Source organism: Alosa pseudoharengus, unplaced genomic scaffold (assembly GCF_046254945.1).
Source record: "Alosa pseudoharengus isolate Yale_2024_CS ecotype anadromous, Long Island Sound unplaced genomic scaffold, YU_APseudo_1.1 YU_APseudo_1.1_scf_23, whole genome shotgun sequence".
NCBI lineage: Eukaryota > Metazoa > Chordata > Actinopteri > Clupeiformes > Clupeidae > Alosa > Alosa pseudoharengus.
Window position 1 is genome coordinate 13,828,603 of NW_027468685.1, and position 22,203 is coordinate 13,850,805.

At 42.7% G+C, this 22,203-nt stretch overlaps 3 protein-coding genes across 6 annotated transcripts in view; all 3 read left to right on the plus strand.

Annotated features, from left to right (window-relative positions):
• Positions 1-29: 29 nt before the first annotated feature.
• On the plus strand, positions 30-9,236 carry LOC143140632 (nucleoporin 88-like). The gene is made up of 17 exons (XM_076301665.1): positions 30-266; positions 592-761; positions 1,091-1,216; positions 1,518-1,604; positions 1,755-1,931; positions 2,332-2,518; positions 2,855-3,005; positions 3,533-3,631; positions 3,882-3,972; positions 4,305-4,409; positions 5,012-5,164; positions 5,471-5,596; positions 6,401-6,466; positions 7,243-7,323; positions 7,723-7,849; positions 8,265-8,383; positions 8,849-9,236. The coding sequence occupies exons 1-17, from the start codon at positions 36-38 to the stop codon at positions 8,910-8,912; spliced, it is 2,160 nt and encodes a 719-aa protein (XP_076157780.1). The 5' UTR covers positions 30-35; the 3' UTR covers positions 8,913-9,236.
• A 742-nt stretch (positions 9,237-9,978) lies between these two features.
• Positions 9,979-12,982, plus strand: rbm43 (RNA binding motif protein 43). Of its 4 annotated transcripts, none has more exons than XM_076301670.1 (4): positions 9,979-10,039; positions 10,499-10,699; positions 10,886-10,977; positions 11,087-12,982. In XM_076301670.1, the coding sequence occupies exons 2-4, from the start codon at positions 10,522-10,524 to the stop codon at positions 12,443-12,445; spliced, it is 1,629 nt and encodes a 542-aa protein (XP_076157785.1). In that variant the 5' UTR covers positions 9,979-10,039; positions 10,499-10,521; the 3' UTR covers positions 12,446-12,982. The 4 variants fall into 4 exon arrangements, with proteins under 4 accessions (XP_076157785.1, XP_076157786.1, XP_076157787.1 ...); XM_076301671.1 differs by having other exon boundaries at positions 9,990-10,039; positions 10,502-10,699; XM_076301672.1 differs by lacking the exon at positions 9,979-10,039 and adding an exon at positions 10,047-10,339.
• A 1,786-nt stretch (positions 12,983-14,768) lies between these two features.
• Positions 14,769-22,203, plus strand: part of myo1g (myosin IG) — a 56,118-nt gene continuing 48,683 nt past the window's right edge. Inside the window, exons 1-6 of the mRNA XM_076301669.1 lie at positions 14,769-15,070; positions 17,244-17,452; positions 19,079-19,172; positions 19,855-20,020; positions 21,375-21,428; positions 21,825-21,923. Coding sequence (XP_076157784.1) covers positions 14,976-15,070; positions 17,244-17,452; positions 19,079-19,172; positions 19,855-20,020; positions 21,375-21,428; positions 21,825-21,923 — 717 coding nt within the window. The 5' untranslated portion in view covers positions 14,769-14,975. The remainder of the gene's footprint in view (positions 15,071-17,243; positions 17,453-19,078; positions 19,173-19,854; positions 20,021-21,374; positions 21,429-21,824; positions 21,924-22,203) is intronic.

Here is a 22,203-nt window from a genome sequence, read left to right on the forward strand (position 1 = left end):
ATCGTTAGGTCATCATTTCGCGACGGAATTTAGAAATGGCGGTCGAGATAGGAGAACGATGGAAACAAGAGCTCCCTAATCATGACATCTTCAGTAAATTACAAGACAAATTTAGTTCTGAATACCAGGCATCTAAAAGATCTAAAAATCTCACATTCTGTGTAGATAGAGATTTCTTTATTTGGGATGATGCAGATTGTGTCTTCTACGCAACAAACCTGGGGGAGCTGAACATCGAAGATGGGCTGAACAGCTCAAAGCACCAAGTAACTTAGACTAACTTACTTTATGTTATGTTGTTTTTGTTTCTGCTATACTACCGTTACAGTTCGTCAACTTCTTGTGTGCTTATCTGTTTTGCGTCATACACATGTAGCCCTATAATATACTATCTATGACTGATCGTCGTTTTATCAGATCCTAGCGATGTGGCTGGCTGGCTACTCTGTTTCTTGTTTACACTGTCCTGAGTTGTTATCTGAAATTCACATTCCTCATTCTTCATATATGTGTTATGTATAATGTTTACTGACTAACAGTGTTGAGTAATCGAACCTGGTCATATTATAATGAGGTAATGTACTTTTGCAGACTCTGCTTTGTATCAACCCTCCTATGTTTGAAGTGTGTGAGGTGCTGCTGAGCCCCACGCAATCCCACGTAGCCCTCGTAGGTCAACGGGGCATCACGGTCCTCGAACTACCCCAACGCTGGGGTAAGAAGTCCGAATTTGAGGGTGGACGAATCCAAATCAACTGCAAGTACGTTTTTTTTTAAAGCTTGCTGAGCTATGCTTTGTCTTGCCATAGCGGCATCGCTGGACAGTGCTTTCAACCAAATTGAACTTAAGTGACCACTGAAATTCTCTTAATATTTGATTCAAAATCTTCTTTGTCTTGGGTGGATCTTTTGGTATTTACCTCATCTCTATGCCCTTATTGTGATTCTACAACAGACAGAGTTGTGAATGACATTAAACATGTTATAATTCTTGCTTTTAAATTTAACTCTGTTCAGATTGTGCTGTTTAGCGTTTCTCCTTGGTGATGAGGAGCTGGCCCTCATGAAAGGCTTGTGTCTTGTGTGACAGGACCATCCCTGTGGCAGAGCGTCTGTTCACCAGTTCAGTGTCAGTCACGCTGCGGCAGGCCGTGTGGTACCCCAGTGAAGCAGAGGAGCCACACCTGGTGCTGCTGACCTCCGATAACACCATCAGGTGAGTGACGACAAGTGTAACCCTGCTCTCTATGGTGGTCAGTGTGTTGCACAGCACTGCGAGGCATGTAGGGCTGCAAGATTGGAGACAGAGTTGCAAGCTGCATGATTCATTTTAGCCTTTGCAATTGTAGCTAATTGCATTTGTTCAAATTGTGATTTTGATTGAAAATTGATTGTGCAGCCCTAAACAGCTAGATGCATCTGATGAAAGCAAAAGCAGGATATTAACTTGCAATGTCATTCAATTGTCTGATAGTAATTATAGGACCCTGGGTTTTAATAGCATTTTTCCTCTGCAGGTTCTACAGCCTTAAAGAACCACAGAACTCAGCCAAGGTTCTGTCAGTGGCACAGGCAGAGGATGATAGCCGTACACAGACACGAGGGTAAGCTCAGTGTCCAGTCAAGTGTGTGTTGACATCATTGTCAAGTCTTTGCACCTTTCGTGCCAGAGGTTTCATTGGATTTTCTTTTTAACTAACCCTGTCTTGACAGTTTGAAGCCAGTTATGTCAAAGTCTGCTTTCCCATGTCCAGGCGTTCCTACGCAGCCTCTTTGGGTGAGATTGCCGTGGCTTTTGACTTTGGGTCACGTGCCGATGCTTCCCGCCTTCTGACGAGCCAGCGTCTCAAAGATGAGGCGATAGTTTATCCCCTCTACATCCTCTATGAGAATGGAGAGACCTTTCTCAGCTACGTCTCCCTAGCTCACAGGTATGGCAGATGATCAAGTAAAGCTGTTTATGAAGTGTGGTTTACTTTTGCCTTTATGTCATGATGGTATATGCTATAATAGTAGTCTAGGAATTATTTTCTACAACTGTGCTGCCTGTGTCCAACTAAAAGGTGTGCCATTTACAGATGAAATAAGTATAATTGTACAAAGAAATCATAGTGAAGTCATAATGTGATAGAAGCAGCTGCTAAAAGTATGTTTGAAGGTATGCTATTATTAACATCCTTCTTTGAAGTTGATAATGAGATGCATTCCTTTAACAGTAAGTTTAAATTATGGGAGACAATACAGTATGATGCAACCTGCATAAATAAGTATCATTGGCAGTCTTTGTATTATGTGATGGCAGCAATGCACTGGCATAATCTCCTCCTTTAGTGTGGGTTGCCTGGGAAAGATCCTCGGTCCTCTTCCTATGATTCCCGCTGCGGAGGATAACTACGGTTACGACGCCTGTGCGCTGCTCTGTTTGCCCTCTGTGCCCGGCATCCTGGTCATCGCCACGGAAACGGGTACACTGTATCACTGCATCGTGCTGGAAAGTGATGAAGATGAGGATGGTGGTGTGAGTACTACAGATATTTGTGCACTTGTTGGTTGTCATTATACAAGCCTCTCATCATCAGTTAGGTTATGGTCATGTATATATTAACAGCGCTACCCATAGTACAACTTTATCTTTAACTGACCTGATATTCCTAGACCAGAATTCATTAACACTCCCTCTTATTAAAGCATAGGGTTTTACTGTAAAAGAAGTGTGTGCTTGTTATATAATTGGGTATATATTGTCTGTAAATAGATGTAAATATAATTTAATGCAAACGATATTCTGAATGTCTGACTGCAATAGAGCAGTATGTATTTATGACTGATGGAATCAGATGTGTATGTGTTCCAGCTGGTGGAGAGGTGGTCCAGGGGCTCTGAGGTCGTGCCCTCTCTGTACGTGTTTGAGTGTGTGGAGCTGGAACTTACCCTCAAACTGGCCCCCACAGAGGACGAGGAGGTGGTCGAGTCGGACTTCACCTGCCCAATCAGATTGAACAGAGGTCGGGAAGTCACGCTCCCTCACACTGTCATAGTCACTTCATCACTTGAAGTCACTTCATAGTCACTAGCACAATTCTGTCAAATATGATGCATGATCAGACCAGCACTTACTATTACAAACTCTTAACAGGTCTCAATAACATATCAGTCTGGCACTTATTGCAAAGAGTAGGGGGTTCCCTGTTGTCCTGGGTAATTTCCCAACCTGGCTCATTCAATCTGGCCCCCTAATCATCCCCCAGTGTAATTGGCACATTCACTCCCTTACTCACCACCTCAAGCTGGTGTGCGTTCTGGCGTATAATAGCTGCCGTGCATCACCCACGTGGGTGCTACATATTGGTGGTGGTTAGTGAGGTTCGCCCTTCACTGTGAAGCACTTTGACGTCTAGAAAAGCTTTATATAAAGGTAGCGTGTTGTGTTGTACTCTCTCCCACATCTAAATAACATTGTGTCAGTAAAATGTATGTTCTGCAGTGGTGATTAAAAAATACACTCACAGGTATCAATCATGTCTCTGTACAGATCCCCTGTGCCAGTACAGGTACCACTGCACGCATGAGGCAGGTGTGCACAGTGTAGGCCTGACATGGTTCAGCAAGCTGCGCAAGTTCCTCCAGTCAGGTGAGTGCAATCAGCTGGCCCTGAGGCCGATGTGTGTTTAAAGATCAGTGAGCAAAACACGTGTTTGTGTAGTTTCAAAAATCTTTTTTTGAAAAAAAAAACTTTCAAAAAATGACTGACTGCTCCATTTCTGATTCAAGGAGTGATTTAAAAAAAATAAAAATATAATTACTTTTATAAACGTTTAAATCCATGCAAATGAACTGCAGGTTAGATTTGCCATGATGCAGTGTTTGTCTTTTCTATCCAGATGAAGAGGACAAGGACAGCCTCCAGGAGTTTGCAGCAGAGCAGAGATGTGTGGTGGAGCACATTCTGTGCACTAAGCCTCTTAACAACAGGTAGACTAGAGACATATTCACATCAGTGTCAGCCCCCCATAGACAGCAGGCACAAATTGTCAGTTTTCACAGAAATATTAGATATCCAGAATAAAAGGGCCATAATTTCATAAAAGAAAAGGTAGAAGCTAGAAAAGATCATCTCAGATGCTTGAAAAATCACCTTACATTTGATTAAACTGAGTTGGCATTGGTACAGTAAAAAAAAGTACAGTTTAAAAATGGGAATTTGTACTCTCAAGCTCAAACTATAAACTATTTAACCTGAACATCTTAAAAGTGATACATTTGTAATCTTGATTTGTAATATCGTCTTCTGTTTTGTTTCCTAGTTTCCCATCTCCAGTGCGGGGTTTCTGGATTGTGTCGGACCTCTCTCTGGACGCCTGCATGATCTGCATCACCAGCTCTTATGAGTGCCTACTGCTCCCTCTGCTGTACGGAACACCAAACTGCATTTGTCAATGACTTCTACTGGACATGCTCTTTTCAGCACACTGTACTAGTGCACTAGTGTACATCACTGTATGGAGTCTCTGTGCACTAGCCCCCCCCCCCCTTATTTTGTGCAGCCACTGAATGTAGGCTGCCGTTTTTAGGAAAAAGGTGGATGCTAAAATCCCACCCGAGCAGAGTGGCACACAGCAGTGCTCCTTAGAGCTGCCCATGGACATTAAGACTCACGTACATTGTATTTCTTGTGTTTTGGTACAACTAAAGCACTTATCTTCACGTGCTTGTTGACAGCCAAGTCAGCGAACAGGAATCTGGTTTGCCGATATCAAGCTAGTGCACAGAGCCCATACATAGAAATTTGAAGCCAGTAATCTTAAGGATAATAGAAGTTAATAAGATGCATGCTACAAATATAACAGCATTCATTTTCAGTAGTTCTCATACGGCCATTTGAAGGATGTTTGTCTCTTTCTATTTTTTTCCTCTTCACTCTATCTCTCATATGTGTATGTGAAATTGGCCCCATGTGCCATGGCAATTGACCTCCAGCCTGAGTGTGATTATTCTTGTCTGTGCATTTCAGGAGTGCCATTCGTCCCGCCTCACCCGCTCTGCTGTGCTCCCAGTCTGAGGTGGGGCCCGTGGGTTCTCCTCTGCGTGGATTGGCTGAGGACTCACTGGAGCAGCACATTCGCACGATTCTGACGCGCAGCTCAGCCAATCCGCTAACACTTAGGTAGGCAGCCTGCTACACTCACATCTGATTTTCTGTGAGCTTAATGCAAGCAGCTGTTTATTTACTTCACAGATTTACCTCCATGAAATTGTACTACAGAACTAACAACACAGACATTTCCTCAATTGTACTACAAAACTAACAACACACACCTTTCCTCAAACAAATATCTTTATGACCAAATTGACTTTATGTAGTAACTCTTATCAGGCCCTCAGGAGACTCTGTGAATGTGTACATGTATAGGTGCCCCCCTGTCATCCTTACTTGCAAAAATGTATAGAACTTACACGTGTCCTTCCTCAGGACGGGGGCGAGAGGCGATTCATCTTTGACCCCTGAGTGCCTGCAGCTGCTTAGCAGAGCCACGCAGGTGTTCCGGGAGGAGTACATCCTCAAGCAGGACCTGGCCCGTGAGGAGATGCAGAGGAGGTAAGGCAGGGCTGAATGACCTCAGGCACTGACTGAGCTCTAAATTCAGGTGTGGGCAGGGCTGGACTGTGTAATGTTACAAAATACAACGATTTAAAAAAAAATTATAAAAAAACGGATAACTGAAGGCAAGGAATTGGTCTTTGCTTTAAGCACTGGGTATAACACCACAGCCCAAGCACTGCACTGACTGCACTGAGTAATTTCCTCTTGAAACAAAGCTACACAAAGTCTATGGGCTGGACTCTGAAAACAAAACCACATGGTTATATTTGTTTATTGAAAATGTCATAATTATACTATTCTGATGAGTTTGATGGAACGGCAAAAACGTTACAGTCTGTAGTTGACGACAGCTCTGGTCTGCCTAAATGGCTCAATATTGGTTGCATTGGTTTGTCCCAAACGGGAAGTGGTTGCAATTATTATGAACCCATGGGGCTTTTCCCCAGGAGCTTTTTGGGGAAGCATGGGGCTTGTTCACCAGTTAGGAACTTTCCCCACTTAATCTGAGTTAACGTCACTAAACCACACACCACTAACCCGCACACACCACTAAACCCCTGGTGGTGTGTGTCATTAGGATTTACCAGTACACTGACTATGATTTGCACTGAACATCGCTGAACATGTTTTGGGGACATAATTCATGAACTGAATTAAAAGATGTTCACAAATGCTCATGGCTTTTGACTGTGCACTACACTGTCACAGTCAAATGGTTTCATGTTTTTTTTTTTTTTTTACTCTAAATTGTGCACAAACCCTCCTTCTGTCTCACCCATTTCCTGATGCTTGTTCCAGGGTGAAGCTCCTGTCGGCTCAGAAGAACAAGCAGCTAGAGGACTTGGCCCTGTGCAGGGAGGACAGGTATAGCATTGTATCTTATTACTGATGTATCAGGAGTTTAAATTCAGCATCCTACCTGATTACTTTGGGAGAGTTTAGAGTATCAGATTACTAATGGAGCATCCTACCAGCTTACTGATGGAGGATCCTGTCTACTGATACATCATGAGTTCAAATTAAACATCCTACTTGATTACTGGTGTTACATGCTACTCTGATCACTGGTGAAGCATCCTACCCAATTCGCCTTATTCACCCGGCAGCCAGAACGAGGCTACAGGGCATTACACATCAGCAAGTGTATGCTGTTGCCTCGTTCTGACCGCTGGCTGAATAAGGCGAATTGCTTTGTACCAGTCTATTGATACATCTCCGGTTCAAATTGAGCATCCAACCTGATTAGTGATACAGTATCCTAACCGAATTACTGGAATGTCCTACCTGGTTACTAGTAGAACACCTTCTTGATTACAGAAACATCAGGGGTTCAAATTTAGCATCCTACTTGGTCCCTGGTGGAGCTCATTTTACAGGATCAGGGCTTCAAACGATAGATAGATGATGTTTTTCAATGAGTGTGCCTCTAGAAGCTCATGATGTAAAGTTGTGAGGATTGGCAATGTTATGGGCATAACTCCCGAAGGGCAGCATGGTAGGATAGCTTTTAGATTCATTTGGCTTGTGTGCAATTTCATTTGGTGTCCTTGGTTTGCACTCAGAAATTAAGACACAGAATAATGATCCCTCAGTGGAGTGTTTATCATTATGTTTTTTTTTGTTGTTTTTTTTATTTCTAGGAAAAGTCTTTGTGAAACTGCAGAGCGTTTGGCTGATAAGTATGAGGATGCCAAATACCGGCAGGATGCCATCATGAAAAGGTAAGGTATGCAACAGCACAAGAAGAACCACTAGGTTGTCACTTTTTGAGTCTGGCCCTGGCCACTTCTGTGTGAAAATGAAATATGTGGCTCTGTGACAACAAGCATAGAGGAATTGATTATAGAGAAGCAAGTAGTGCTCATTTAGAGTTGAACATTTTTCCTCTATGCTTGTTGTCACAGAGTCACACATTTCATAGATCAAGTCAATGATGAACTTGTTATAATGTAAGGCAAGAGTACATGGTAGTTGAGATATTTCTTTAGGATAGAGACAAAGTTACATACATTAATTTAGGTAATTTTGACACTCTGTCTCCTATCTCTCTCTCTCTCTCTCCCTCTCTCTGTTCGTGTGCGTGCGTGCGTGTGTGTGCGTGTATGTGCGTGTGTTCACAGAGTGAAGCGTATTATGGGCTGCCAGCGCAGTCAGCTTCCGGTGATGTCCAACAGCGAGAAGGACATGAAGAAGGAGCTGCAGACCATCAGCGACCAGCTGCATCACCTTTGCAACGGCATCAAACAGGTAACGACAAGTACCAGCTCCTGCATACTGGAGCAAACATTTACATTCTTTTTAATATGTGCTATCTGCTGTACTGTACATCTCTGGTCAGTTTTCACCTTCCTTTGCTTACCAAGTCATATTTACATAATATTTACTAAACAATTGCATACAGTAAGCATGTTGTGTTCACTTCCAGGCATCTTTAGCCTGCTACTGTTTTGAGATGTTGCACGTGAAAGTTTGCATTCCAATAACAAAACCTGGAGTACATATCCATAGTCCAAAAATGCATAAAGCTTGTGAAAAAATAAAGCCTGCCACATAATGTCAACAAATAAGAGAGAATATGTTAGTAACTCAGTTTAGACAAAAATGGCATATAGTACCGAGGGAAGGAATTGCACTAATCTGTGTATTTGGGACGTCACTGCAGGTAAACATGAAGAAGGAGTACCAGGTGAAGCAGATCAGCAAGGCAAATTCTCCTGCCAGACCCAGCATAGCACTGAACGTCCAGCAGAGGAAGCACGTTCAGGGGGTTCTCAAAGAACAGTACGTTTTTTGCAATATTGATTAGCAAATCAAGCAGAAAAACATCAATATTTACTGTTATCTACCGCTTTCTTATTTTAGTTTAGCTTTGAATATATTAAACAGCGGTGGCTTTGGCAGTAATGGTTGTGTTGCAGCTGTAGTGATGTTAAGGACATAAAAGTGATTGAGGAACTCTTTAGTGATATACAGCAGTGCATGCTTATATGATGTTATCGTTCTGTTTTATTTCTTTGACTGTATTTGTATAGGGATGTGCAGATATGATGAAACATTAGTTTAAAGATATAAAACAAGAACTGCACGTAGTAATAGTTATGATGCAGCTGTAGTGATGTCGAGGACTTGAAAGTGATTCATGCAGCGGAGCCGGCTTGTGTTATTCACAGCTATGTATTTTTTGTGCCAAAGGCTATTTTACCTATCTTGACCACTGCCTTTTTTTTCTTGAATGTGTTTATACAGGGGTGGACAGATTGCAGATATGATGAAACAGATAAAGGAACTGAAGAACCATGTCAATTTTTGAATACAGGGAAGAAAGCAAACTGTTTATTCTCTGGTTTTAACCAAGCCAGCAGTATAACAAAGTGGCTTGTATGATGACCAGACTTTGAAGAAGACAGAGCACTCCATTACATTTGTTATAACTGGACACACACATTGACCCAATCAAGAAAGACATATATTTTCCCCAAGCAGATCTTTCAGACCTCCGTACATTTTTCAGCGTTTGTACAGATTTGTGTATTGTATAGTTGGAGATATTCTGTATGGTGTTTTTACCCGTGTTATTTCTCATACAAGAGAAAAACACAGTGAACAAAAAATAAAGAGCTCATTACTACAAAAATGTCTCATAGTTTCTACAGCCTTCAGACAGACAGTGTTGTCAGATGTTATATATGACCGTAAGAAGGCCATGCCAAGGTGTAGGTACATTGTTTTACCGGATGAATTCAAGTGGCCCTTGTTTAAATCATGGGTAAAGTCTGGTCTGATTAAACGTTATTCATTAACTTGGTAGAATTAATTGCCAATTTAATACAATGAGCAAAATTGTAAATACAATCATTACAAAAGTCATCTCAGTGCTCACTGACTTTGTTGATATCCCATCATTTAAATCAGTGCTGTAATTGCGTCATCTTTTTCAGTTAAAGTAAGATTAACATAATAAGTCGCTTTGGATAAAAAAAAGTGTCTGCTAAATGAATACATGTAAGATGAACGACATAAGACTGAGTAAAACTAATGTCAGTCTGTTAAATTCAGAACTGAGTTGGTAGGCTAAACTACAGGCAGAAAGATGTACAGCCTAGGGCTAGGCTACTGATTGCATCGTAGCTTCTATGTGTTTCCCAGTTTTATCCAGTTGAAAATGTAAATGAATATCAGGTGGCATACCAAGCAGTGGTTTAAAAAATATTACGGTGTAAAACTTGTGAAATGGCCTTATCCTATTTAAGTTTAAGCAGCTGTGCGGTAGATTCCCATGACGTGTTATGGTAATAATCAAGTTTTAGCCCTCCACCCGCCTCCACCCAGTCTCCCAACGTCTGTTGGTGATACGTTTTACACGCCCCTCCTGAGACAGTGTTTTACTTTCGATTTCTTCGACTTGTCTTGCAGGATTTTCCAGCATGTGATAAAACGGTGAGATATTTTTATTCTTCCACATAGGCACCACAGATTAAGCAAACTTTATAGTAGCCTATCCTGATTCGAATAAGAACGTTACAATTAGATGCGTTGTAATATATCATAACTGTTTTGTAATAACGACTTCTGCCGCAAACGTACACTGTTGGCTAATGTTTTCCTAAGTTTGATAGCTAACCTTAACAGCATACTTAGTAACAGGCTAAAAATATGAACTTTTACACAAACTCTAGATTCGCTCTGAAATTATATGACTATCCATTATTGTCAAGCCATAAATCGACAGGGGTAATGGTAAGTGATTTGCCAATATTTCTCAATACGTTTTATATCCCCAAACTGGGATTTGTTTGCATGTCGGGTAGGCTATGTGTTGTCCTTACTGCTGGCTAATGAATGCAGACTGGACTCGCTGCATTTAAAAATAACATTGCTGTGATCTATTTTTAATAGTAGGGTAGGCTACTGAACGCAGCATGGAAGGAACAACCATTGAAGTTTGTGGAGTGCCTGATAGCCTTCCCCCCGACCGGATTGTGGACAAGCTCACAATCCACTTTTTACGACCCAGACATGGGGGCGGGGAGGTTCTGAAAGTAATCTATCCCACCTCCACAAAAGGGCAAGCCTTTGTCGTATTCGAGCTCAGTGAAGGTAAATTCCTATTTGGGTTTCATGTACTGATTTTAATGCCTAATTTAATAACTGAGTGAGGGCAACATCCTTTCTCACTCTCAGACTAAAGCATAGGCTCTAGCCAACATTACATTTGCTTCAGATTTGTTGAAGTAGTGTATCTGAAACTGACCTAAACCTTAATGTAGGCCTATGTTTTCACAGTGGCGGCCCAGGTTGCACATTTGAAGCAGACCTTGGACATGGGCCTATCTGAGCAGTTTCCCTTGAAGGTTAAGATTATAGACCGGTCTGAGGTAAAGAAACCTAAATACATTCCTCTTCAGATGACAGTAGTAAGTGATCCTCACAACTTGAATATGGGCATAAAACCAGAATTGAGTGTCCACTGGTTTATCGTTATAGGTGGACCTACCTGTTCAGGCCATGTTGGACCTGTCCATGTTCCCTGACCAGAGTGAAGTCCATCATCTCCTGAAGAAGCACAACTTTAAGGTGACTCAGGCCAGCTCCAGTCCCGGCAAGACGGTGCTGCTGGAGGGGACTTTCCTGAGCCTGCGTGCGGTCCGTGCCCAGCTCCAGAAACAGCTGCAGGAGCCACTCAGGCACCACACTGGGCATCACGCCAATGGAGACCGTCCTTTGTCGCCCTTAGATGGCATCGTCTCAGGTGCGCTCCCCGAACACTCATCCAGAACGCTGCCCCACTTGAACGGGTCACATGGTTACATGAGTGAGCGGCCGTTTAACAGCTCACAGGACTATCTGAGCCCAAGGAGCTTGTCAGTTAGCAGGAGCCCGACAGGGTTAGATAGCTCTTCCTCTAACTCAGAGCAGTCGCTTTCGTCATATTATCTCTCGCGGGATGGGAGGTCTTCTCGAAACCCAAGCTATTTTCTGCAGGATTCGGGAGCTCCTCAAAGCTTACCCATCTTTCCAAGCGACAATTTGACAACCAAACCACCACTGCAGCGGGAGACATCGTCAACAAGGGAGACCACCCTTGTGGTGGATACAGATGTATTTTGCTATACCTGGAGCTTCAGAAAAGACTATGCAGACGCCATACTTAAAAAATATGCCATAGAATGTAGACCAGATGGGAATTCAGAGGTAAAAAACCTTACTCTGAAGGGTAGAGAGTGTGAGAGAGCCAAGCAGGAGCTGGGTGGTCTATTCGAGAGCGTTTCCTTGTCTTTATGCACCCAAGAGATACCTTTGTCTGGACTCAGTCATCCGATGAGATCACAAATGGCCAAACAGATCCAGAAATATAAAGATATATTTAAAGTGATAGTCAGACAAACGGAGAAGTCAATCGTAATCATCGGATCTTCCTCAGAGAGCTATGAGATGAAGCAGCGAGTTTTAGGAGAACCTGTAGTCTCACCAGCGTCTGGACGTACAGGCCGAGACACTGAACGAGGGCCAAGAACTCGGCGTAGTTCATCCTTGCCCAAACAGCAGAAGTTAAGGTCTGACCAGGACAGTAGAACAAGGCTGGACTCTGCTGGGCCTCAGACCTATTCTCCGTCACATTACCAGGACAGTAAGCACCATGAAGAAGCGGCCATGGCAAGATCACGCAGTAGAACCAGCTCAGAGAGCAGAGAGAGGACAGTGGCTCAGAGGCCTGTTCCCAATGCACAACAGGAGCCTATGTCGCCCTCTAGAGGGCGTCAATTACCATTAATGAAGAAACCACTAGGTTTTTTAGAAAGAAATGCAGCGTCACTTAAAAGCAAATTTACCAAGCAAAAATAGTCTCAGATTCTCAGTCTAACTTCTGTTTCGCACTACAAAATTTGACAAGCTACTAGTAACAGCTTGTAATTATGACTTTACATTAATGACAAATAACATGTTGCTCATACCAGATTTAGTCATATAGACATAAGTAGTTTTCATAATTACTATTAAATGTCATTGTCAGGTTGAATACATTGCCTATTAATGCTACTGTATAAATTAATCCCATAAAATATGCACACTGGATTGGATCTCATTTCTGGGATTTTTCAATTTGCACCTCTTAAATAGGGGCATGGGGTCAAATCATGGAGGTAATATCTATTTTGATTATTTATTAATTTATTATGGAAGGCTTGTCTGTTTTGACTGAAGGTGCTTTGTATAGCCTGTATAGCTTTTTTGGATGTCTGATTAAAAAAGTGTTTTTTTTTTCTGAAAAAGTGATAAATAGCATAATACTTCTGAAAGAGTCTTGCTTGCAATGTTTGATCTGAATTGCATTTGGAGAAAATGATTTGTATTGACATTAAACATAGAGAATGAAAGCCTCATTGCATATAGTTCATATTTTTCCCACCTTTGGATTTTCTTTGGATAATTTCTGGGTCTAACTGCCTATTTAAGTTTAGTTTACTGTAACCAGGTCCTCCCGTGTCAGTGTTTGTCAGTGCCATGGCAACAGAAACTGGTGAAAATTGAGGAAGTCCTCCCCATTGGTCCTGAAAATGAGCAGGAAGTGAGCTGGTCTGGTAGTTTCAAAAGCAGGCTCCTCTTTGCTGGAGAAAGCTGGTCTTATATGGTAAAGTGCTGGAGGACACAGGAGTTAATAGCCTGTGCAGAGGCAATACATACAGCAGTCTACAATAGATTGTGTACAGAGTCCATGCACTGTAGCCTTTAGACATGACCAGTGCTATAGATATTGTGATATTGAACCACCATTTTAATGTTTTGAGTGACATGTATAGAAATTTATATTGGAATGAACATTCCTTTATTTTGTTCAGAACAAGCCTCAGATAGTTAAAGTCTACCCAAAGAAGTAGGAATACTACAGTACCATTTCATCATAAATGGAAAACCCTTTTTGTATGCATGCACAATGGCACAGATAGGCTGTTTAACTTGGGCAATCATGACCTGTCTGTACGTGCCCACGTTACTATCTGCTTCATCCAAAAGACTAAAACAGGTTCAGCAGAGGGCTTAAATATTTTGTTCAAATACAGACAAATAAATGTTGAAGCTGCAGTGGGTAAAGCCTTATGTTCACCACAAGCTGCTTATAAATTATGAAGCTGACAGCCGGCATCATAACTGCATTGAAATACATCTTTACGTTTCTAGACAGCTTTGAACAGATACACTATGTTGCTTCTTCATTGCTTAGCAGCTGTTTTTTTGTGAAATACCACTGTGTTGTGTCAGGGTCACAACTGTGACCATATCCTGTTGCCAAAATTATTCTCAAGCCCCCAAAGCCACAGCTCTCTTCTCTTCAGTAAGATTTGGACATGAGTGACCTGGCTGGGTGTTGGTTTGGCCATCCACTGACTCTGTGTGACAATTATGTGACGTCAACAGAGAGGAATGCACTGTTTACTGTTTACTGTTTGTTTCTGTAATTAAATACCAGCCCACTTGGTAATAATCTGATAGTGATAATTTTTTGCTTGGGTCTTTCTGTCTCCCCCTACATGCAGAGTTAGGCTCCTCTCCACGCTGGTAGAGCTCTCTCACACACCACAAGCTCTTGGTTGGTCGATGACGACATACAGTAGGGCAGAGAGGTCTATGCTACGTTTGGCTCTGCCATAACTGTCCGATCGCTGCTGACTGACCAGGAAATGCCAGGGTCCTTCCCAGGAGATAAGAATCCTCTCTGGGTTCCCCGGGGGGAAACCAGTGCGTCGCTGTCTGTCTTGAGCCCCGTTGAGCAGTCAAGACTTTGGAGGAGAGAGGTGGGCTAAAGACTAGAGAGAGAGAGAGAGAGAGGAAAGAGCAAAAGAAGGGGGAAAGAAAAGAAAAAGTGTTTTGCTCTTTTTTAGCAGCATCTCTTTTGCCATGACGATTGCTCACGTAAAAGATGGAAGGCTGTGGCAAGAAGAGGAAGGCTGAGAAGCAGAATGGCATCAAGCTTTTTCGGAAGATAGAGCTATTTTCATGCCTCGGGCGTATATATAGTCTCTTGCCTGCTCATAGACACACATGTTGGATGACGTGTTGTGGCTTGTTGACCGCAGCCCTGTGACTACTTCAGGCTTAGGCCTCGGCTCCAGAGAAACACACACAGCCACAGCTAAGCCACGCCTACCGGCACTCACACACACACACACACACTCTGCCTGCCCTGCCTGAGTGTTTGGGCCCTGCCGGTTTAGATGCACTTCTCTCTTCCTCTCTCTCTGTGTGTGTGTGTATGTGTATGCTCGCGTCTGTGTGTCTACCACCCCACACAGCCTCTCTCTCCTTCCCTTCTCTCTCTCTCTCTCTCTGTCTATCTCTTCCCGCCAGCGAGAGACTGTAGACAGCAACCAGCACCATGGCGGAGCTGGAGGGCTTCGAATTTGGCAAGTCGGACTTTGTGCTCCTGGACGAGGTCACCATGGAGCAGTTCATGGAGAACCTGAGGCTGAGGTGAGTCGGGGAAGAAGAGGAGGACGTTTCAGCCCCCCCCCCCTTCCCTTTTCACCCCCCTCAGGGAATGGATCATTCAAGGGAGGGGGGGGGTGGTAGGGAGGAGAGTAAAGGGCAGGAGAGGAGGCTGTTCTATTTGTCGTACTGTGACAGATAGAGGGACTTTTGAATGTGCCAGATTAGGAGCTTGCTGTTGCTCGTACCGTTATCTGTATCTCACAGTTCTCAGTCCTGAACTATTCTGATCCTGTTTTGGAGCTGGAGGCATTTTGTTCCTTTTTTCCCTCTTTTTTTTCTTTGGTTCCACACATTTGAAAAGCTTTTAAAAGCAGTCTCTCAAAAGGCTGAGCCGACAGCATCTGTCCTTCCTGTGCCACTCCCTGTGAATGAAGATGAGACCAAATTCAAGCAGGCTAGTGAGCACTTTGAGGGGAAGCATGACTCATTTCTGGTCTGAGTTCTGTCCTGTGTGGTAAATGTTTGGGCGGCTCATATTTCGCACTCTGAGTGGATGACAGATTATGTGCGTGGAACACTCAGAGGGGAGGTAAACACATTTGGGGCAGTTTTTACAGTTTCGGTGGAAGATAGTGACGAAAAGTTTTGAGTTTTCATTTCGTTCCATTTGAGACACCATGGTGATTTTCACACCGATGTAATGTGATGTCATTTTGTGGGACAGAAAGTGAGTCAGGTGACCCCACTGCAGGCTATTTATGAGTGCTTTACAGCACATTGTATCTCTCACTCTTCTCTCTCGTCTCACAGTTCTCATATTGTCGGTTTCAATGTGCACTCACCAGTTCTAAATACCACCTTTTTCACGTTTCAACTTGCTCTATTTACAACCTCGCTGAATTCAGATTCCCCCCCCCCTGTTCAGTCAACGTGTCATGCTCTGTTAACACAAAGATTTGTTTTTTTAACATCATGATATGAAACACTGATGTCCCATTTGCATTGGTTGTGAGGAAGGAAACTTGATAGCGAGACACAAGTGTCTTGATCAGTTAGAGCTGACAAAAGAATAGAGGATTCTTTCATGAGTTGGATTATGTAAAGTAGGCCTATGTTGACATCAGAATGCACATGGATGGTAGATTAGGCATGTAGATGAATGAGTTATGAGAGTGTGTCTATACTCTGTCTGAAGACATGGACCAGGGGGCAGGTGCTGCTGTATGCAAACACTCTATATAGGTTATTTATCCTGTATTAACATGTGGGCGGTGTTTTTTTGTCGCCCCTTCTGTTCTTTCCCAGCTCAAAGCTAGCACAGGCTTGTGAAATGTTATTGGGTTCTGTGAAACTGAACTGTCTTGAGACACACGTTACACTTCCTGTTCTTACTTCCCACCTCTGTATCACTTCCTGTCGATGTCTGGGCGTGTGCAAGTCATACAGAGAGAATGAGAGAGAGAGACTGAAAAATTACAAAGGTGTGACAAGACTTTGTTGTCACTAAAAATGCATCTCAAAACCCAACAGATGTAATCGCGGGCACCTTTGATTCATAATTATTTTGGTGACACATCAACACAATGGCCTACAGCTCATTTTCACTCACTAGGTCCACTGGACTGTTTTCAGCATGCTGTTTTTCATAATCCCCTTGTAATGTCTGCTTTTGTGGGTGGGTGTGTTCAGTGATAGTTCCTGTAGGCTACAATCATTTGTTTTTATCCATGATGCTTGTTGTATTGCAGACTTGCTAATCTGTGGTCTCTAATGCAATGTCTTGTGGGTTTGAAGTTTGCACGTGTGTATGTGTATGTGTGTGTGTGACTGGCTAAGCTGCAAATTGCCCTGCTTGGTTAAAGTAGTCTGAACTGAAATGAACTGCCACCCTTTGCTGAGGGTGATGAAATAAAAGGTGGAATCCTTGATTATAATCCATTGTCCTTTAATTGAACTGTCTGCCTAGTTTGTGTACAAAAGCTCAGGTGCTGCTTGGGCGAAGTACTTTCTCATTCAGTGGGAAACAGAGTACAATGCAGTGAGACATATGCATATCCCACATTGCCTGACAAACTAGGTGCTTGAGGACAGGAGGGGTGCAATTTGATTGGCTGGTGATCTCAAACAGCAAACAAACTTTTGTTCGCATTTGGATCCTTTAAACTTTAAATAGAATTCAATAGTACCTTTAAGGCCTTTGTTTGTTTGTTTTCAGGTTCGAGAAAGGACGCATCTACACCTTCATTGGGGAAGTGGTGGTGTCCGTTAACCCGTACAAACAGATGGACATCTACGGGAAGGAGGTGATTGATGCATACCGGGGCCGTGAGCTCTACGAGAACCCTCCGCACCTGTACGCAGTGGCCGACGCTGCCTACAAGGCCATGAAGAGGCGAGCCAAAGACACCTGCATCGTTATATCAGGTCAGTGCTGGCCTGGATTTGCTATATTTATAGAGAGGGGGGTATTGTTGCTCTTAGATAAGATCACATCAGATCAGCTGTGTGGTACTAGAAGCAGTGAGGTGATGGTTCTCTTCTGTGGGTGTTTTTTTTTAACTTCCATGTCTTTTAAGAAGCAACAAAAAACAATAACAGCTCAAAGAACTCATGTGTGAGTGTCCTTCTTCAAAGAGGGTCCACTTTCTTCTAAAACACCCTTTAGTAGGCTTGGATGTTTTTTGATATGCTGGCAGCAGCCTAAACACTCTGGCACACACACTGTGACACACCAAAACATCATGTCACTCCCTCGTTCTAAAAGGCCTACAGTATAGCTGCAAATAGGCATATTATTAATTGTGGTTTCAGTCCTCAACCCCTGCGTAAAGTGATATTCTGGTCGTCACTGCATCCATGCACTTTGCAGTCTCCTTCCCTGTTCTAATAATAGAGGTGCAGTGGTCAGCCTTAGTCTCAGTCCTACAAACCGAGTCCCACCAGCTGCTCCATGTGTGCAACAATGTGCAAAGTCAGGAACAGAGCTGAAATTTGTTTTGCCATCACCAATCACCAAAGAGCTGGAGGGGAGTTATCATTTTATTAGATCAGGGGTTAAAGTAGGGGGGGACGGGGAGGAACGCAGTTCCGCCACTTCAGAAAAATTAATAACAAATATATTCTTTCATACCAACGATATAGTGCGATGATATTGTTAAAATAAATGGTGAGTTCATTTTTCGTGTGTACAGAGGTGACCAAGAAGCTAGCAATTATTGTCCAAAAAAGTATTGCTACACCACGACACTCAATATGTTGTCCAAGGGTGAGTCATTTTTCCCTGTTGCACCGACACTGGATTTTAGGGTTAGCTACATACTTTAGTGGTGCTAGCTTTTTCCCACGGGTGCCTTTTTAACCTTTTGATGTTTACCGAAGTAGGTGCAGCTGTTTGTGTATTTATTTTGAAACATTTGTGTCAGTACTGATTCAGTGCAATACACAGTTGCATGCCGTGTCTCATTTGTAGGTATGACTCTGCTAAAGATGGTTTCACAGGAGACATACGTCCACACGTCACTCACGTACGCTTAAACACACTTGAGTTTGTGCACTTGTCACACTTGAAAAAGCTTGGCATGGCCCCGGCTGTGGCACGACTGGCTGGGGCACCTGCACCGTACACCGGCGACCCCGGTTCGATTCCCGCCCCGTGGTCCTTTCTGGATCCCACCCCGACTCTCTCTCCCACTCGCTTCCTGTCATTCTTTACTATCCTGTCATTAATGGCATAAAAAGGCCAAAAAAATATACTTAAAAAAATGGCATCCAGGAAGGAATTCTCATCATCAACGCATGCACGGGACACTGCTACCTGTGTCAGTAGATGAGATGAGATGTTTATTCAGCCTCTTAATTTTGCAGCATTCCCGACAAGAGGTTTTAGCATTACCATGGGTTACCATGGGCTTTTCATTCTTAGCATTACCAAGACTACAATATAGGTACTCCTTGTGTGTGTGTGCACCACAAAACAGTGTACTTCTTTAGCACAGTATGGGTATTCTTTGCATAACAGAAAGCTATGTCATTCATCCTTTATTCGTATAGGTGAGAGTGGAGCAGGCAAGACTGAAGCGAGCAAATACATTATGCAGTACATTGCCGCCATTACCAACCCCTCCCAGAGAGAGGAAGTGGAGAGGTGAGTGCATTCATTTACTGGCACACTTTGCAAAGTTTCACATTAACAAGAGGGAGAGAGAGGGAGAGAGAGGGAGAGAGAGGGTGGGAGACAGAGATAGAGAGAGAGAGGGAGACAGAGACAGAGACAGCGAGAGGAAGAGCAGACAAGCTCAATTAAGGCCCATTACAGTAACCCCATGCTCTACATAAAGTAGAACACACACACACACACACACACACACACACACACACACACACACACACACACACACACACACACACACACACACAGTGAAGGTAGGCATACAATGTATCAACTTGCAATGCTTACTGATGACAGTTAGAAGATCAGTGGTTTGCTCAGGAACACTTGTGGACACACAACGTGAAACCTGGAATCCTATGGCTGCCAGGCAACTGCCTTGTTTGGTGAGCTAGTGCTTTAAGGCGTGAGGAGAAGAGGAGGACATCTCTTTCAGTGACTTATACACAATACATGAAGCATCAGGCAACATGAATGGCCAAACCAGGATATATACTGTGTTTGTTTCCTATAAAGAGCGCTGGGTTGAACATTGATGAGACACGCTAGGTATCAGGTATCATCAGAAGTGGGAAGCGGCTCTCTTATTACCTAGACATTATAAGGGAACTGAGTGTTTCATCATGTTTCTCACGTTTCTCTCTGTTCTGTATATTAGTGTGAAGAACGTTCTCCTTAAGTCTAACTGCGTTCTGGAGGCCTTTGGTAATGCCAAGACCAACCGCAATGACAACTCCAGCCGCTTTGGAAAGTACATGGACATCAACTTCAACTTCAATGGAGATCCTACAGGAGGTCATATCAACAACTACCTGCTAGAGAAGGTCAGAAAGTCTGTAAATCACGACTCTTATGCGCAGATTCTGCACTCTTCCATTGAAGTTTACTAATGCATCAACGAAAATAACAAATGGTCGCACTCCAAAAATCTTTTCTTGCTTTTTAATCCATTTTTAGCAACAGGGGATAATTGACAAACGTTTCGGCCTATGGCCTTCGTCAGTGTGTTTCAGATTAAAAAGCAAGAAAAGATTTTTGGAGTGCGACCATTTCTTATTTTCTATGAGTTCCCTGGATCACGCACCCACAAGCAAAGAAACAAGAGAACAATCGGGAGAGCGCGGTGTGTGCCAAGAAAAGTACTAATGCATCAAAAAAATGCTAACACACACACACACACACACACTGTCATACCCATTCTTTCACACACAAACACACTTGTGATCTCAGTGTATTAAGTGCATCCACTTTCTGCAATGAATTTCACTGAGCATGTTTGAAAAAAAAGAAAAGCTAGCTTTTTAGTTTCAGAAGTTGTTTTTAGACTTAGTAGACTTTATCTCCCCATGATGGAGGTGCGGAGACAGAGAGGTGAGACTTTGGGTTCTGAAATAAAACTGTGAACCTCATCTCTTCATCCCGCTCCTCTCCTCGTCCCTGCAGTCGTTAATGATTAAATCACACACAAGAACACAACGTTCTGAGAAAGCCATTTCTTTCCCATTCGCACATTTGTTTTCTCACAAGTTTATGTTCATTGCAGATCAAGTTGTAATTCTTGACTTCAGCTATACTTTACTTTTGTTTGTAGATGCAGCAGCAAAAAAAACCACACACATTTCTATGGACGTAGCTCAGCTATTTGGTATAGTTTTCAACAGTAATTCTAGTGTATGTGTAGCCAAACATAGACAAAGATGCACTCCTTTAATTTATGTAGTTTAGAGCACGGGAGTAAAGATAAAGACAGAGAAATCTGACGGTACATTTTTTGTTAACATACCTGTTTTAGATGCTATGATATGCCACGAGAAACCTAGATTGTCAATTTACCAGACTGACAGGCGTTCCTTTATGCTGGTGACTGCGAGATTTTTTCAACTGTGGTGGTGGGTGGTGGTAGCGTAGTGGGTAAGGAGCTGGGCTAGCATTGCAATAGCCTGAAAAGTTGTGGGTTCAATACCCGGCTTGCACCGTTTCCTTGCCCTCCTTCCTTGAGCAAGGCACTTAACCCTGTGTTGCTCCAGGGACAATGGCCCTTGCAAGGTAATTGGCATATGTAAGTCAGTTTGGATAAAATAGTCAGCTAAATGACTAAATGTAAATGTAAACTTTTGCACATATATCTGTGAATGATGGTGGATGAAGTTGGTCTCTCACTCTCCTCTCTTTTTTCAGTCAAGGGTTGTGCAACAGCATGCAGGCGAAAGAAACTTCCACTCTTTCTATCAGGTGAGTAGAGGTAGAGTAGTGAGTAGAATTTAGAAGACCATGCTGATCATGCAGCTTATGACAAAAATCTCTCTTGTTTGGTAGCATCTTCAAATCAACATGAATCTGTATATTATTTTCCACAATTGCATATTTTCCATATAAATATATAGGCTGTCAAACAATAAAATAATTACTAATTAGTCACATACTTTTGCTATGATTAAATGTGATTAATATCTTCTTTGCAGTGCAGTGAACCCTGTTAGGCTCGGTTGGTAGATATGAGTACTTGCATGTGATAGTGAGAGGTTTGGTTGCCGTGGGAAGTCCCAAGTCAATAGCATGAGATTGTAACCTCTTCTCCTGTGTATACTGTAACTAGAAAATTACTCTCCTCTCTTCTCTTGTCCCCAGTTATTGCGTGGAGGCACTCCTGAGACGCTGAGCAAACTGCACCTTAAGAAAGAGCCAGAGGTCTATGTCTACACCAAAGAGGGAGCTGCTGTGGTCACTGTGAGTTACTCTTCTGTTCATTCTCACATTCCGTTGTATTGTTTTCTGTGTACGAAAATACATAAAAACCTGATGGCAAAGAACCAAGACGATGATAATTATATTTTTCACTGTTCTTTCACAGTAACGCCATTTTGTCAGACCTGGATTTTGTTGGGGCAACAAAAAAATTACACACTGTAGCTTTAAAGATAAATCAACTGTAGTTACAGGTCCTGCAGTTCTTCATGTTAATTACTGAAAGATCCTGCTGTTTGAAGTGCTGAATGATGATGATATA